The 14136-nt window shown below is 50.8% G+C and overlaps 1 protein-coding gene across 2 annotated transcripts in view; it reads left to right on the plus strand.

Annotated features, from left to right (window-relative positions):
* Bpifb1 (BPI fold containing family B member 1) overlaps window positions 1–14136 on the plus strand; it is a 31465-nt gene that overhangs the window by 4558 nt on the left and 12771 nt on the right. Inside the window, exons 1-6 of one of the 2 annotated variants that reach the window (XM_021156343.1) lie at window positions 5612–5644; window positions 7814–7970; window positions 9900–10038; window positions 10642–10749; window positions 11655–11804; window positions 12345–12426. In XM_021156343.1, coding sequence (XP_021012002.1) covers window positions 7856–7970; window positions 9900–10038; window positions 10642–10749; window positions 11655–11804; window positions 12345–12426 — 594 coding nt within the window. In that variant the 5' untranslated portion in view covers window positions 5612–5644; window positions 7814–7855. Of the gene's footprint in view, window positions 1–5611; window positions 5645–7813; window positions 7971–9899; window positions 10039–10641; window positions 10750–11654; window positions 11805–12344; window positions 12427–14136 lie in introns of those variants that run through there. The other variant, XM_021156342.1, reaches the window with a different exon arrangement.

A 14136-nucleotide genomic window follows, 5' to 3' on the forward strand; every position in this document is an offset into this window, starting at 1 on the left:
AAAAGAAAAGAAAAAATCCCTGGGCCTAGGCCTTGCTCTAAGCTAACACTTAGAGCTTTTAAAGCCCATCTGGGAGAAGTGCTACTTGGTAAAGGTTAGACATAGCTGACTGTTTTCATTTGGGGACACTGAGATCAAAGATAGGAACAACTTATCCAAAATCAACCCACTGGAGGCAGTGGCAAACTTTGGGTCATCTAGAGGTTCCTCTTTGCACTTCTGTCTTTAGGATTTTACCAGAATGGATGGTCTTTAATGGGGAGCGGGCAGGAGGTAGCAGTACAGGCCTTTGGATTGCTCCTGGAAAACATGGCTAGTCTACTGTCACATCCTTTTCTGCTGGGCCCAAACCCCTGTGGACTTCACCATGACCGGGCTTGGTACAATAGTGAATCCTTGTTGGTACCCAGAAGAGCCAATGTGTAGAGGACTTGAGTCTGCCAAGAGTAGCTTGAATTCTTGTTTTCCTTCTGTCCTCTCTTCCAGGCAAGAAACAGTTGGAAAGCTGCTGGTTTACAGTCAACCAATCCTACCAAGCCACTCCTTCCCACACCCTCTGTTTCTATGCAACCACAGTCTTCTCGGGAAAGGTTGCCCACCTTGAAGCTGGACAGGGTGGGATAGGGTGGCAGAGCAGAGGACAGAGTGAGGAAGAGCTGGTCTAGTTTCCAGCCCCTACTCTAGAGAACTGAGGCAGATCACTGCTCTTCTAGACCCTGATTCATTTTGGGACATAGGCTCCCAATGTGCTATTTCCTTCTTCCTAGGACTCTTGATGGTCTGTAGAGGAGAGGACAATGGTCTTTCCCACTGTGCCTTTTGCTGCACCTGGGAAACCAGCTTTGACATGACATGGAATCTTCCCTCAGCCCTAACCCAGTCTGCCTTAGATGATTGGTGACTAGAGCCATGCTCACCACCTAGGAATGGAAAGGGACCACTACTCTCCTCCATCTGAGAGGTGGAGAAGAGGGAAGAAAGGTGTGCCCTGGCTGTAGCAAGGTGTCCTTGCTCTCTGTGGATGAGTGTGCTTTGCACTGGGCCTCAGTGGCACTTTTTTCTCTAAGCCTCTCTGCTAAGTGTCCCAAGCTACAACCAGTCCAAGGCAGAGCTGCCTGCTGCCCATTCTGCCCACTGTACTGTCCTCTCCAGCCCTCCCTGGCCCTCCTCAGTCCCTGCCTTTCTGGTGTCACCTTATCTCATCCCCAAACCATGATCTCTAGCAAGCAAAAACCCTGTCCTGCTGTGACCCCACCAGCCTGGGTGTCACCCACAGCCCTGACTTCCCAAACAGGCCATTCTGCCCACCATACCTGCAGCTCATCCACCTGAACAAAACTCAGCCCCTTGTACACCTCACTTCAGGGACATGGCCTCAAGCTCCTAAGTGACCTTGGGAAAGCCTTCACCCTCTAGAACCCTGCTTTTTTTAAGGGGAGAGATCAGAGCTGTCCCTTAAGAAATGCCTTCACGGAGACGGACATGGTGGTGCATGCTTGTAATATCAGCACCTGGGAGGCAGAAGCAGGAAAATGGAGCCTTCAAGTCCAGCCTGAAGGACATAAGAAAACCCTGTCCAAAGATAGAAAGGGATGGAGGAGGGGTTGAGAGAAAGAGTGTGAGATAGGAACGGGGGGGCGGGGGGGAGCTCCACTATACCCCACCCCCATCTAACAATGCTTATTGCTCTAGCTGGATCGGGGTCCCTGCATGACAGAACTAGGAGCAATGCCTTTGCCACCCCCCCACCCTGACCCTCATACGCCTGCACTGTGGCCTGCCCATCTTCTTATTGATGGAGTTGCATCTGTGGAGTTGTAGGACCTGGCACACTTGAGTTTTCAGCAAATTCTAGTGTGAACACCCACCAGTGGTCAGAGCACGCTGCTTTCACCAGGTGACAAGCATAGAGAGAAGCTAAGACCTGGCAGGTGAAAAGCGGCAGCCTGGGAGACAGGCACAGCATGAGCAAAGGCCCTGGGGTGGGGATGAAACGACAGTAAGGCAAACTAGTATGGAAAGAGGACCCAGATGAGCAGCCAACCATGCTGGGCCTTACAGAGCTTGGTTCTCATGCGAAAAAGCACTGCATGCTTTGGCAAGTTTTACAAAGGCTTTACAAAGTTTATCACAGGCCCATGGCTGCTGGGTAGAATTGGATCTTTGGTGACAGAGACTAAAAGGTGAAGACATAGAGACCAAGAAGGGACTCTATGAGGAGAGGAAGGGAGGAAGCAGGGAAATGGCTCAGTATATAAAGTTCCTGTTGCATAAGCGTGTGGACCTAAGTCTGGATCCCTAGCCCCCACACAAAAGTCTGGGCCAGCAGCATGTGTGTAACCCCAGCACAGGCCAGGGCCAGAGACAGGCAGGTTCTGGGGACACACTGCCCAGCCAGTCCAGATGAACCAAGGAGCTCCAAGTTCAATGAGAGAGTGTGTCTCAAACACTAGGGTGGAGCCAGCGCTTGAAAGGCAGCTCAGTAGTTAGTGCATTCACCGCTGCTCTTCCCGAGGACCTGAGTTTGGTTCCCAGCTCCCACACCAGGTGACTCATGACTGCCAGCAGCTACAGCTCTGAGGGACCTGATGTCCTCTTCTGGCCTCTGTGAGCACATCTGTACACGTGATATACTCACACAGATGCAGACACATAAATAAAAACTTTTAAAAAAATTTTTTTTAAAGAAAATAATAAGATAGAGAGCCACAGAGGGTTTAGAAACAGAGGGAGACACCGGACATCAACCTGCGTGTGCATTCAGGGACCAGGCCGGGGAGATATTCCCTTCTGGACTGGGTCTTGAAGGTGTCTGGTGAGAGTAGCTCTGTAATGGTGGTAGAGCTGCCATTCAGTGGGGGATGATGTAAGCATTTTCTCCTCAGAAGGGAGCAGAGGCCTCAACTCAGGCACAGGAGAGGGTGAACGTCATCTTCCAAACTCCAGGGTTTCCCTCTGGCTCCACCACAGAGGAGTTTTATTATTCAATCTCTATTTTATTATTTTATGCATCTTGTCTGCATGTGTGTCTTTGAATCAAGAATGTGTACAGTGCACAGAAAAGCCAAGAGAGGGTGTTAGCTTTCCTGGAACTGAAGGTACAAATGTGGATGCTGGGAATCGAACCCAGGTCTTCTGTATGAGCAGCCAGTGCTTTTGAGTGGTGTGAGGAGTTCCAGGAAAGGAACCCACCCAAGAATGTGAGAATCTGAGAGCAGTGAGACCGGAGGAAGAGGTACAGGGCAGGATCACATGGGACCAGGTACACAGCCCAAGGGGCTCAGTGATGCCTATTCAACCCTGGGTCAGCCGAGTAAAAAGGCAGGAAGCTGGAGCAGATATGGGCACAGGCCTTGGCACCAGACCCACCACCTCACAGAGGGACATTGTCCATGGGCAGCCGGCATGGCAGCTGCGGAGCCAAACAGGGGTGTATGTCTCTCTGCACATGTGCCCCAGGCACTGGCAGGGTCCTTCTGGGGAGCCCTCCTGGCTCTGTGGCAGCTTGCCTTGGGTGTTCAGGACACGGCAGAATGCAAACCACACTTTCCTCCATGACCAGCCAGAGACTGTATGACCTCAGGGACACTGCCCCTCTCTCATCACCATACAGATGGGGACACGACTTAACAATGGATCTCCTAGCCCTAATCCATAGTTTACCACTTCCAGATAGAAGCCAAGACAAGCGCCCAAAGGTCACATCAATATCCCTACTGACCCTAACATTAACCAGGTGTCACCAGGGCAGAGTGGTCAGGAGTGTGTGGCCTGCACTAGGTGAATGGGCTCAAGGCCTCTCCTTGACACCCCTGGTCCTGTGACCTTGAACAAGTCACTATCTGCTGAGTCTCCAATGCTCCTGGGAAAAGCAGAATTCTTAATTCCCATCTGGTGCTGTCGGGCTAAAATAAATGTGTCCAGGCAAGGGTGACAAGGGTTCCTCTGGCCAGTTCACTCTTGTCCCTGGGCCCATGGTCCATCGCTCATTATTCTTTACCTCCACAGACATCTACTGCCTTCCTGGCGGTGTAAATGAAGCCCATAGCTCAGCCTAGTAGACAGCACTACCATGAACCTCCATTGTACCGAGGAGGTTATAGAGGCTCTAAGAGGTGAAGACCTTTGCCCAGGGAAGCACAGCAAAGAAGTATCAGGGCAGAGGAGGGGGATTCACACCTATTCTCTTAAAGGAATCAGTGAGCAGAGATGTGGTGTCCTTGCTGCATAGAAGTGGATGTGATGGGCAAGGCCATACCTCCCTCCCTTCCATGTGGTTGTCCTGACTAAACTCTAATCACTTCTTTACAAACCTCATCCTGTTGTAAGCTATAACAATAGCAACAGCCCCAAACGCACTGCTACTGAGCATCCCGCCAAGTAGGCCACATCCCCAGCTATGTGCCCTGTAAGACAGAGGAGCCTGCAAATGCCCATTTCACATATGGAAACTAAGAGGCTCAGAGTCCCAAGTCACTTCGAGTGAATAAGGTGAAGTCAGGGCTTGAACCTGCTTTGTCCCCTAACACACATCCTGCACCTACCATGCTGGTGAGATGTCCCCAGATGGCTTTTGAAGCCAGATTATTTCTGCTTGGACTCATGGCTCTTCCGTTTCCTGACGGTGGAGGGCAGTTCCTCCTCACTAATAGCAGGATGACTGGCTTCCCACGCACAAGGATGATACCCACCAACTGATAGAAAACCCAAGGTGACATCTGCCATGCTGGAGATGTTCGTCCATCGTGGCTGCTGCTGTGCTCCTCATAGTCCTGTAGGAGGCAGGGGGTCCTTGCACTAACAGATAAGCTAGGGGAACCTGGACTGTTAAACACACAGTTGTTCCTTCAGGGAAAGAAATGCGTAGCCTGTAATCCACCCAAAAGCCTGGGAGAGGACATGTTTACTAGCATGGTGGCCTTTGCTCTGTCTGTATGGCTAGAGACTTTTCCAGTGCCAGATCCTCCCCAAGACCCTTACTGTAAATTTGTTTTCCTTGGTTAATCCATAGACGCCATCTTTATGGACTTTATAAGAGTTCCAATACAGTCATGACTCATCCTCATTTAGCTTACTTTGTTCCTCGGGGAGACTTACATATGCTTTGTTGTGAATGTGAAATTGATTTCATTATCGCCAAATAAGTTTTCACCAAATAGTGCTGTGCTTAAATATGCCTAAAATAGCCTACTCAGGTCAGATTTCAGAAGTTTGAACCAACGCTGGCTAGAGTCACATTGAACTGAACTGCCTTCTTGTCCCCCGTGGATCCTCTCTCTTCTGGCTGTAGAGGTTGCAGAGACCACTGCATAGTCCTGTGATGGTGACTTTCCAGGAATCAGGGAGCCCTTGTAAGGTTTGCTACGTGCCTGCCATATGTCCTAGTGCTCCCTCTGTCCCTCCAGCCAGCTTGGATCCTCCTTTCTCCAAACCTCAGGAAGCCGGAGTTCCAAGACTGATTCCAGGAAGGGCTTTGGTTCACCAAGAGCTGCAAATATTTACCTTGGAGACCTCAGCCCAGCCTGAGGTCTTGGCCCACACACTCAGAGTGGCTGCCTAAGTAAGGATGCAAGATATAAGGCTGGGTCTCTAAACCCACCACCCAGGAGAGGAGCAGGCAGACCCAGGACTCTGGCACATTCAGGTAAACCGTGAGGAGGTTCTAGAAGCCTGGAAAGTCAGGAAGGTTCCTCACAGGGAAGAGTCGCAGAGGTTAGCCCAATTGCTGGGCGAGAATTGAGCCTAATAATGCCTCTGTGAGCTATGGTTTCTGGGAGTCAAAGAGAGAAGCAGGGAGGTGCTGGTATTCTCATCCAAAAGCCATAAACAAAGATGGAAGCATGAGACAGGTTGGTCTTTTCTAGTCCTCAGTCTAGGGACGTCAAACCTCTCTGCACACAGTGGCTGTGGAATGGCTGTGTGTGTTAAGCTGTTGCTGGGGACAAAGAGAAACATCTGTCACAGCAACCCTCAAAGAACTCCTAGGTGACCATTGTGGGCTTACTGTGTTTAAGGAAGGCCCAGGAATAGAGAAGGAGTCAGAGAAGCCTTCCTGGAAGAGATGGTGCACAAGACGCAGAGCTGAGTGGATGCTGGAGAGGAGCAAAGGCATCCATGAAAAAGGAAAAGGGGTTGAGGACCACATAGTAGGTCCATGATGAGGACAGAGATTGTGGACCACATAGTGGTTTAAAAAGAAGGCAGACATTGAGGACCACGTAGTGAGTCCATAAGAAGGCAGGGGCTGAGGATCACATAGTAGGTCCATGAAGAGGGCAGGAGATGAGGAATAAATGGTGGATGGGCACAGGCTGGGATTTGGGGGGAGACGGTATCTCCCAGAAGAAGCAATGCTACAGGTTCTGGGTTTAGAGCCCCTCTGATCCAAAGGCTGAGCAGGGGGCAGGAGAAGGGGACAGACAGGATCCAAAGTGTTTGGAAGACAAAGACACCATTTGATGGCATGGCTGCCTTGTCCACCAATGCAGGTTGTCAGCTCTGCCCTCTGGCTTTGGTTGTGGTATGGTTTCCTCAGATCCCAGAACCAGCAGTCCCCAGTCCTCATTGTCATGCTCAATAGCATTCGTTAGCAATATCAGGCTACAGATGCCTTCACCCTCACAACTGCCCTCCTGAGTGCTAATATCATCTCCCCTTAGCCAGCTGCTCAGAGGCTCCAAAAGATTAAGCCACTCGTCCACAGTCTCAGAGCCAGCCATAGAGGAAGGCCTCCTACTGGAATCTATCTGACTCCCAGGCCCACAACATGTCCCCTTCCCCCTCAGGCTGCTGACACTCAGGGATGGGGATCCTGTGGCTTCGTAGGGATCTCCAGAAGGCTGGCTCCAGCTTGTCCACAGTCTCTCAGAGGCTGTTCATTCACTCAGCAATTATATATGGAGCACCACAGCCAGGCTCTGTGCTGGGCATAAGGACACAGTCAGGAGCAGCCAGCAAGGTCCTTCCTCCCAGAATTCACAGCCTGGTCAAGAACCCTGGTTTGACTACAGTGTCTCATAGCATCCCACAACAGACCTGTCACCCAGTGCCACATTTGTCTTTGGTGACAAGAAACCCACATTCTGAGGCAGGCAAGGGCACATGGGTCCTAAGGCCCATGTCTCCCTTTTCTCTAAAGAGACAGTCTGCAGAAATCTGAAATGCCACGTAAGGAGTGTGGGCAGGAAGACGAACGAGGGCTGAAGACGCCACCTCTCTGCCCTGTGGAGGGTGGCAGGATGTCAAGGGACAGACACCCCACACCACAGTACTTCTCCCAGAAAGTACCATGGCCGAGAGTGGAGGAGGGACAAGAAGTGGCTGCTTTAAGCATTGCTCAAAAGAAGGGTTGCTCCAGGCTGTGCATTCTGGGAGAGAAGACCTTGCAGCCTGCTCCTGACTGTGTCCCTACTACGCGCAGTCCAGAGCCTGGCTGTGGTGCTTCTTACATAGTTGCTGAGTGAATGAACGGCCTCTGTCTGAGAGGCTGTGGACAAACTGGAGACAGCCTTCAGGAGATCCTTGTGGGTTTTCTGCAAGGAAATGGCTAATGTCTGCCAAGTTCTTCCTGTGGGAAAGACGACACACTGAATAGCTTCTAGATACTGTTAATCTCAGAGACTCTGAAGTGAAGCTTCTTTGTGCCCACTTGCCAGAGGAGAACCCTTAATGATTCAAAGATGTTAAGCTAAGTCTTGTCTCTTAACCACTGCCCTGAATGTCTCTCCTGGACACTGTGCCCCAGGCTACCAGGCATTATGTGCCTCCCATGGGCCCATCTGTTCAGCTAGCAGGACCCTTGTGCTTACCACAGGTCCCACTACCTGCCACCTACTTCTCAGCGACACCCAGGAAGATGGCCGGCCCATGGATTATCACCCTCCTCTGTGGTCTGCTGGGAGCCACACTGGTCCAAGCTAACGTCTATCCCCCTGCAGTGCTCAACCTTGGCCCAGAAGTCATCCAGAAACGTAAGTAATGTGCCCTGAGGCCTCAGCACCATAGAACAAGGTGCAGATGGAGCAGTCCTCCAAAAAGGAAGGGAGTTCCTCATCCAAGGAAAATACCAGGCAGGGGTGGAGCCCAGGGCGTGAGTGAGACAAGTAATGGCTGATGTAAAAGGTCTGGGATAGTATGATCTCAACAGCCCATGATACCAGGATGTCCTCACATAATATTATTCTAAGCACCTACTAGTGGCAGAATCTACTGACTTCAGTCCCACACAAGGGTTTGTTACTCCAGACCCATGACCCTAGGCCTGGCTCTGGACCTAAACTTATTCTCTGTAAGAACATGGGAAGGAAGGCCTTCCTCCCTGGGCCACCAGGAACTCCCAATACCATAGAACTGAGGAGAGTCCCAGGTTCTCTAGGTAGCCTTCTCCCCAGCACATTCCTGCCATGGGACTCAGTCCTGTGTGTTAGAGGACACTTGGCAGCAACTTCCACCCAGGCCTTGATACCCATCTCCTATGGCATTGTGGCAATTACTTGGTAGACCAGCACTGTTCCAAAGGCTAGAGGAAGCACATGGCCTAAGTTGAATCCTATGATTCCCAAGCATGTGGTATGTGAGCTATGGGGCCCTTTGGGTAAGCGGTATCATGAGAGTCTGCAGCCAAGGCGTTGGTACCAATGGTAGTGTGGGAGGAGATTCCCAGGATCCCCTGCAGGAGAGTCAGTGGGTCCACCCAAGCAAGTGACCACTGAGCACCAGGAGCCACAAGGAAACTGTATTAATTAACTCCATTAGAAGACGAAAGCCACACCATAAGCCTGGGGTGGGATGTTTAATGTAAAGAAGAGTAATGGGACATCAAAGAAGGGAGGATTTGCCTAAGAGGGGAGTGATATAAAGAACTCTAAAGGGCACCGAGGTGGCACCCAAGGACAGAGCAAACTCAGAATCGGAGACCCCATCCATCCCAGGCCTCATGGGACTGGGTATGACTCAATGTTGGGTGGAGGGAAGCTTGCTAGGTTGTGCTAAACCAGTGCTGACCCACTGCTGGCAAACAGACGCTGCCGAGCTCACCCCTGCCCTGAGCTGATGATGTCCTTTGGGTGATGTCCCTGGAGGGGGATCATCTCTGGGTGGCCCCTGGAAGCTTGCCAGGAGCCCTAAAAGTTTACTCTCAGCTTCACAAGCTCAACATTATCTGGGCAGTGATACCTACCACAGGGGCTAAGAGGCATGCATCGGGGACTTTCCACTCCATGTCCCTCGAAAGCCTATGCTGATGAGGTTTAAGACTGCCAACTGGCAAAGATGAAATGTAATGGGTCCAGCCCCATTAGCACAGAGGAGGCAAATGTTTGATAGGAATGTCATAGGGCATTCTCAAACACTGACTGGCACGGCTGCAGCACACTGCCTATGAAATGGGCTCTGGCCACCGGTGAAAAGCCAGCATGGACCAGCCCTAGGGCCCTTATTCCCATTTGTTCCTTCCTCTGCTCAGCACCTAAGGCACTCTGGACAATAGAGCAGACACTGAGAGTGCCAGAAGATCATTATCCAGTGTGGCCACAAAACTGTCCCCAGTGGAATGCTCAACTCAAGAAATATTTGGCGCTAGCTAGGGAGAAAGAAGACACAGTTCCGGCATCCCAGCAGTGACTGGCAACATTCTGAGTATGGTGATTCCCACTATCTCCAGCCTCACTGTCCACCCAGGGACACCTCCCTCCAGGGCACATCTACATGGTGAAGATGATCAGGCTGAAAGGGCAGAGCCCTTGCTTCATGTCACATCCAAGTGGCCCTCAGTGATGGCTACCCTCAACCCGGAGCCACTGCTAGGCTACTCCTCTTGGCCCTCAGTGATGGACCTTCAACCCGGAGCCACTGCTATGCTGCCCCCCCTCTTGACATCTAATCCCTGCATCTCTCTGCAGACCTGACCCAGGCACTGAAGGACCATGATGCCACTGCCATCCTCCAGGAGTTGCCACTGCTCAGAGCCATGCAAGATAAGTCTGGCAGTGTCCCCATACTGGACAGCTTCGTGCACACCGTTCTGAGATACATCGTCTGGTGAGTGGGCCTGACAGCATTGGGAGCCATCTCTTACCCACACCTCTGCCTACACATTGTGCAGCTGTCAATCAACAGTCATGAAGACAGACCAGACTAAGTCTCTCTTTTGATAAGCCCCCAGAATGGCTAGTGGTGTCCATAAGGCAGTGTCACTGGTACCTCTAAGAGGGAAGCCACGTAGGAAGGTTCCCCAGAGTGCTGGAACCTGGAGGTGCTTTTTAATGGAGGTCATGGCTAAGCCAGGGATACCAAGAAACTGACGTTTCAGGCAAAGGGACCAGTGGGGCAAAACCGTGGAGGGGCAAGAATCACACAATTCAAACCCCAACAGCAAAGGATGACAGGACAGTAGGGTCCGGTCACAGAGGAGCTCACTGTCAGCCCAACGGGCTGAGGCTAGAAGCCAAGGAACCTGAAGAGAAGCAAGCGAGGGTGAAGGGGAGAGACAGGTAGGGCCATGATGGAAAGGATTAGTAAACTAGGCTTGGGATCCAGGTTCTGCTCAGGTGTGAGGAAGTCAGGGGAAAGGATGGGAGCAGGCTTGGGGATGACTCTCGTCTGAGTGTGAACATGATTCTCATCTCCCTCCACCCTGTCCAGGATGAAGGTCACCTCTGCTAACATCCTCCAGCTGGATGTGCAGCCTTCGACCTATGACCAGGAGCTGGTGGTCAGAATCCCCCTGGACATGGTGGCTGGACTAAACACGTGAGTGTACCCTGAGTCAGACACAGCTAACCTAACAGTTTCAGCTACTCGCTCTCCATGCAGATGTCTAGAAACAAATCCCAGCGTTAGACGAACAAGTGCAAAGGCCCTGAGGCAGAAATGACAATGAGAAGGGAAGGGGTGAGGTTAGAGATGAAGTCAGCAACCCGCTGAGGACTGATGGTGCAGGGCCTTATGTGACAAGATGAGAACTAGGCTTTAATGGAGTATGAGGGCCAAGAGCAACAGAAGGTCTGAGCTTAGGGGAAAACAGTGTGGTGCAGAGTGGAGGCGGGACCACCACATGGAAGGCCCTGCTCTAGAGGAGACAGAAGTGGCTGAGGTAGCCGGGCAGTGGTGGCACACGCCTTTAATCCCAGCACTTGAGAGGCAGAGGCAGGTGGATTTCTGAGTTCGAGGCCAGCCTGGTCTACAAAAGAGAGTTCCAGGACAGCCAGGGCTATACAGAAAAACCCTGTCTCGAGAAAAAAAAAAAAAAAAAAAAAAAATGCCTAAAACAAAAGTCCGGGATGAGGGAGCAGAGGAGGAAACAGCCTCTAGCTATGAGTTGGAAGCAGGCAGAACAACAGGGATTCCTGTGAGTTGGATATGGAGAGAGAGAGAGATCAAGGATGACTTCAGGGTCTGCACCCACAACAATCCGGGAGGAACAGCCAGCAGCCAAAACAAGGTTTGAAAGAGGCAGGCCAGGAGACAATGTGGTGTGACTTGGAATCCCGTGGCATCCGTAAGTGGTGAGATCCGGAGAAAACTGGGACTCCAGATGTGGGAGAGATAATGGGAACCAGCAAAAGAGATAGTGAAGGACAGATAGACTGCTGTGGCACCCTTTCTCACTGCTGTTGTTTCAACAACACCCTTTCTCAGTGCTGTTGTCCCCTCAGGCCACTGATCAAGACCATAGTGGAGTTCCAAATGAGCACCGAGGTCCAAGCCCTCATCCGGGTGGAGAGGAGCAAGAGCGGCCCCGCCCACCTGAATCTCAGCGACTGCTCCAGCAATGAGAGCACCCTGCGCCTCAGCCTGCTTCACAAGTGAGTGTTGGGCTCCATCACTGGTGGGAGGGGCAGACCATGGCCTTGTCCACTGCACTCACGGACAACACTGGAGGAACAGACAGGCGTCACTCTGACTCTAGATCCGGGGCTCCTTCCAGGGAATCCAGACGCCAAAGGCAGTTCTGGGTAGCAAAAATGGAAGCAGCAATGGTGGCACCACCAGGTTGGAAGGGTGGGTGGGTATGGAGTGGATGTAAGTGACCTGCAGACAGAGCAGCGTCTCATCCAGGGCTCCCAGACCTCCTAGGCAGGCCTCGGTGAGCCCAAAGCAAGCTCACCTTCTCCGTTGACTGCCTAGCTGATGTTGGGCAAGTCACTTTCCCATATCTCACTTTCCCAGTACAGAAAATGCTGCTAATGACACCTTCCAGGCAGCACACATGACCCACTCAAGAGTGCAATGTCACCTCCAGGGGACCTGTCAGCACCTTCCTCCTAGGATTCCATGTCACCTCTATAAAGCAGGGACGATCCTCTCTTACAAGCTCCCTAATTTCCCGCTCTCCTTTGCCAAAGGCTCTCTTTCGTGGTCAACTCCTTGGCAAAGAATGTTATGAATCTCCTGGTGCCAGCCCTGCCCCAAATAGTGAAAAACCACGTGAGTAAAATCAGGCCTCTGGCCTATGGAGATGGCACCCCCTGTAGGACTAGGGTGGAACTGCAAGCTGGTACCATATGAGTTCTGTCTCCTTGGGTGGGATCCTTCCGGGACTAATTCCTTCAACTAAACCAAGAACCACTGAGCCAATGAACTGAGCCACTGACCCAGCAAGATCATTGAGGTCAAAGTAACAGGAAAACCAAAAATTCAGGAGGCCTTGATCATGTGCTTGTCTCTTAAAGGGTTGAGGGAAGGATCCCTACCTGTAGCTTTTGCTGACTTCCCAGTTATAAATCCTACCTTCAGGCTCACTTTTGTCTATAAAAGTGATGTCATGGAGCAGAGCTGGAAGAAGGTACACAGTAGCAAGCTCCTGTGTAGTATTGCCAACCAACAGACAGGAGACGGTACCTCACGAGCATCAGACAGGAGACAGGAGACAGTACCTCAAGTGCATCAGACAGGAGACAGTGCTTTAATAGACAGTAGTGGATGCAGAGCAAAACACCTGGGAGAGGATGGGTTTTCTGCCTTTATTAAATGCACTTTAATATGTTTTATGTAAGTATATATACTTTGATTTTAAAAACCAAGCCAGAAATCCCTAAACATCCTGCATTTTGTCTTGAAATGTTGTCGTAAGCAGACTGTGGCATGCTCAGCTGTCCAGCTATGGTTTGAAAGCACTGCAGCCCACCAGCTCCAGCTCCATTTATTTCTTCTGAGTCTGTAAATTCAGGCTGTGTGTAGGGGGCTGGGGAGGATAGAACCCACCTACTTTACACCTACTAGACAAGTGGTCTACAGCAGGAGATACCTGCAAACCTCTTGTTTTATATGCCCTTAATATGCCATGGGTAAACTGAAATGTTTAGAAGAAGCGGGTTCTTTCATATTGATCAGTGATTTCCATTGTAAATTCAAGATGCTTTACCCAGGCAATAGTGGTGTATGTCTTTAGTTCCAGCACTTGGGAGGCAGAGGCAGGCAGATCTCTGAGATTAAGGCCAGCCTGATCTACAGAGTGAGTTCCATGACAGCCAGGGCTACACAGAGAAACCCTGTCTCAAATTATCAAAAAAACTAAGGGCTAAGGATGTTCCTCAGTGATAAGGCACTTTCTTAGCATACAAGGTACAAAACCACAAAAAAAAGGAGAGAGAGAATAAAGAAGAAATCTCAAATGAGATGTTATTTTATTATAAAGACCTGCTATATTCTTAATCTTGTGTATATGAGAGGAAGAAGACATTCTACTCACATGGGTGCCACCAAGGCCAGGAGTGTCTGACTCCTGGCGCTAGAATTGCAGGCAGATTTGAGCTGCTTGGAGTAGGTACTGAGTTGGATCCTCTGGAAGACTGACACACACTCCTAGCAGCTGAGCCATCTCTCTAGCCCCTGCATCTTATATTTTATAAGGGAAATTTAAGAAACAATATTGACTAGTCTGGAAAAGGCTTGGAATTCCAGCTCCTTAGAAGGCTAAAACAGGAGGGTCACAGTTCAAGGTTTGCCTGAGCTACAGAGCAAGTTTAAAGCCAGCCTATGCAACTTGGCAAGGTCCCACCTCAAAATAAAAAGTAAGCCAAACGAGCTGGGGATGAAGCTCAGTGGTAAAGCACCTGACTACATGTGTGAGACCTGGGATCAATCCTCAGGGAGGGAGGGAGGGAGGGAGAGGGAGAGGGAGAGGGAGAGGGAGAG

Source organism: Mus caroli, chromosome 2, assembly GCF_900094665.2.
Source record: "Mus caroli chromosome 2, CAROLI_EIJ_v1.1, whole genome shotgun sequence".
Taxonomy (NCBI): Eukaryota; Metazoa; Chordata; class Mammalia; order Rodentia; family Muridae; genus Mus; species Mus caroli.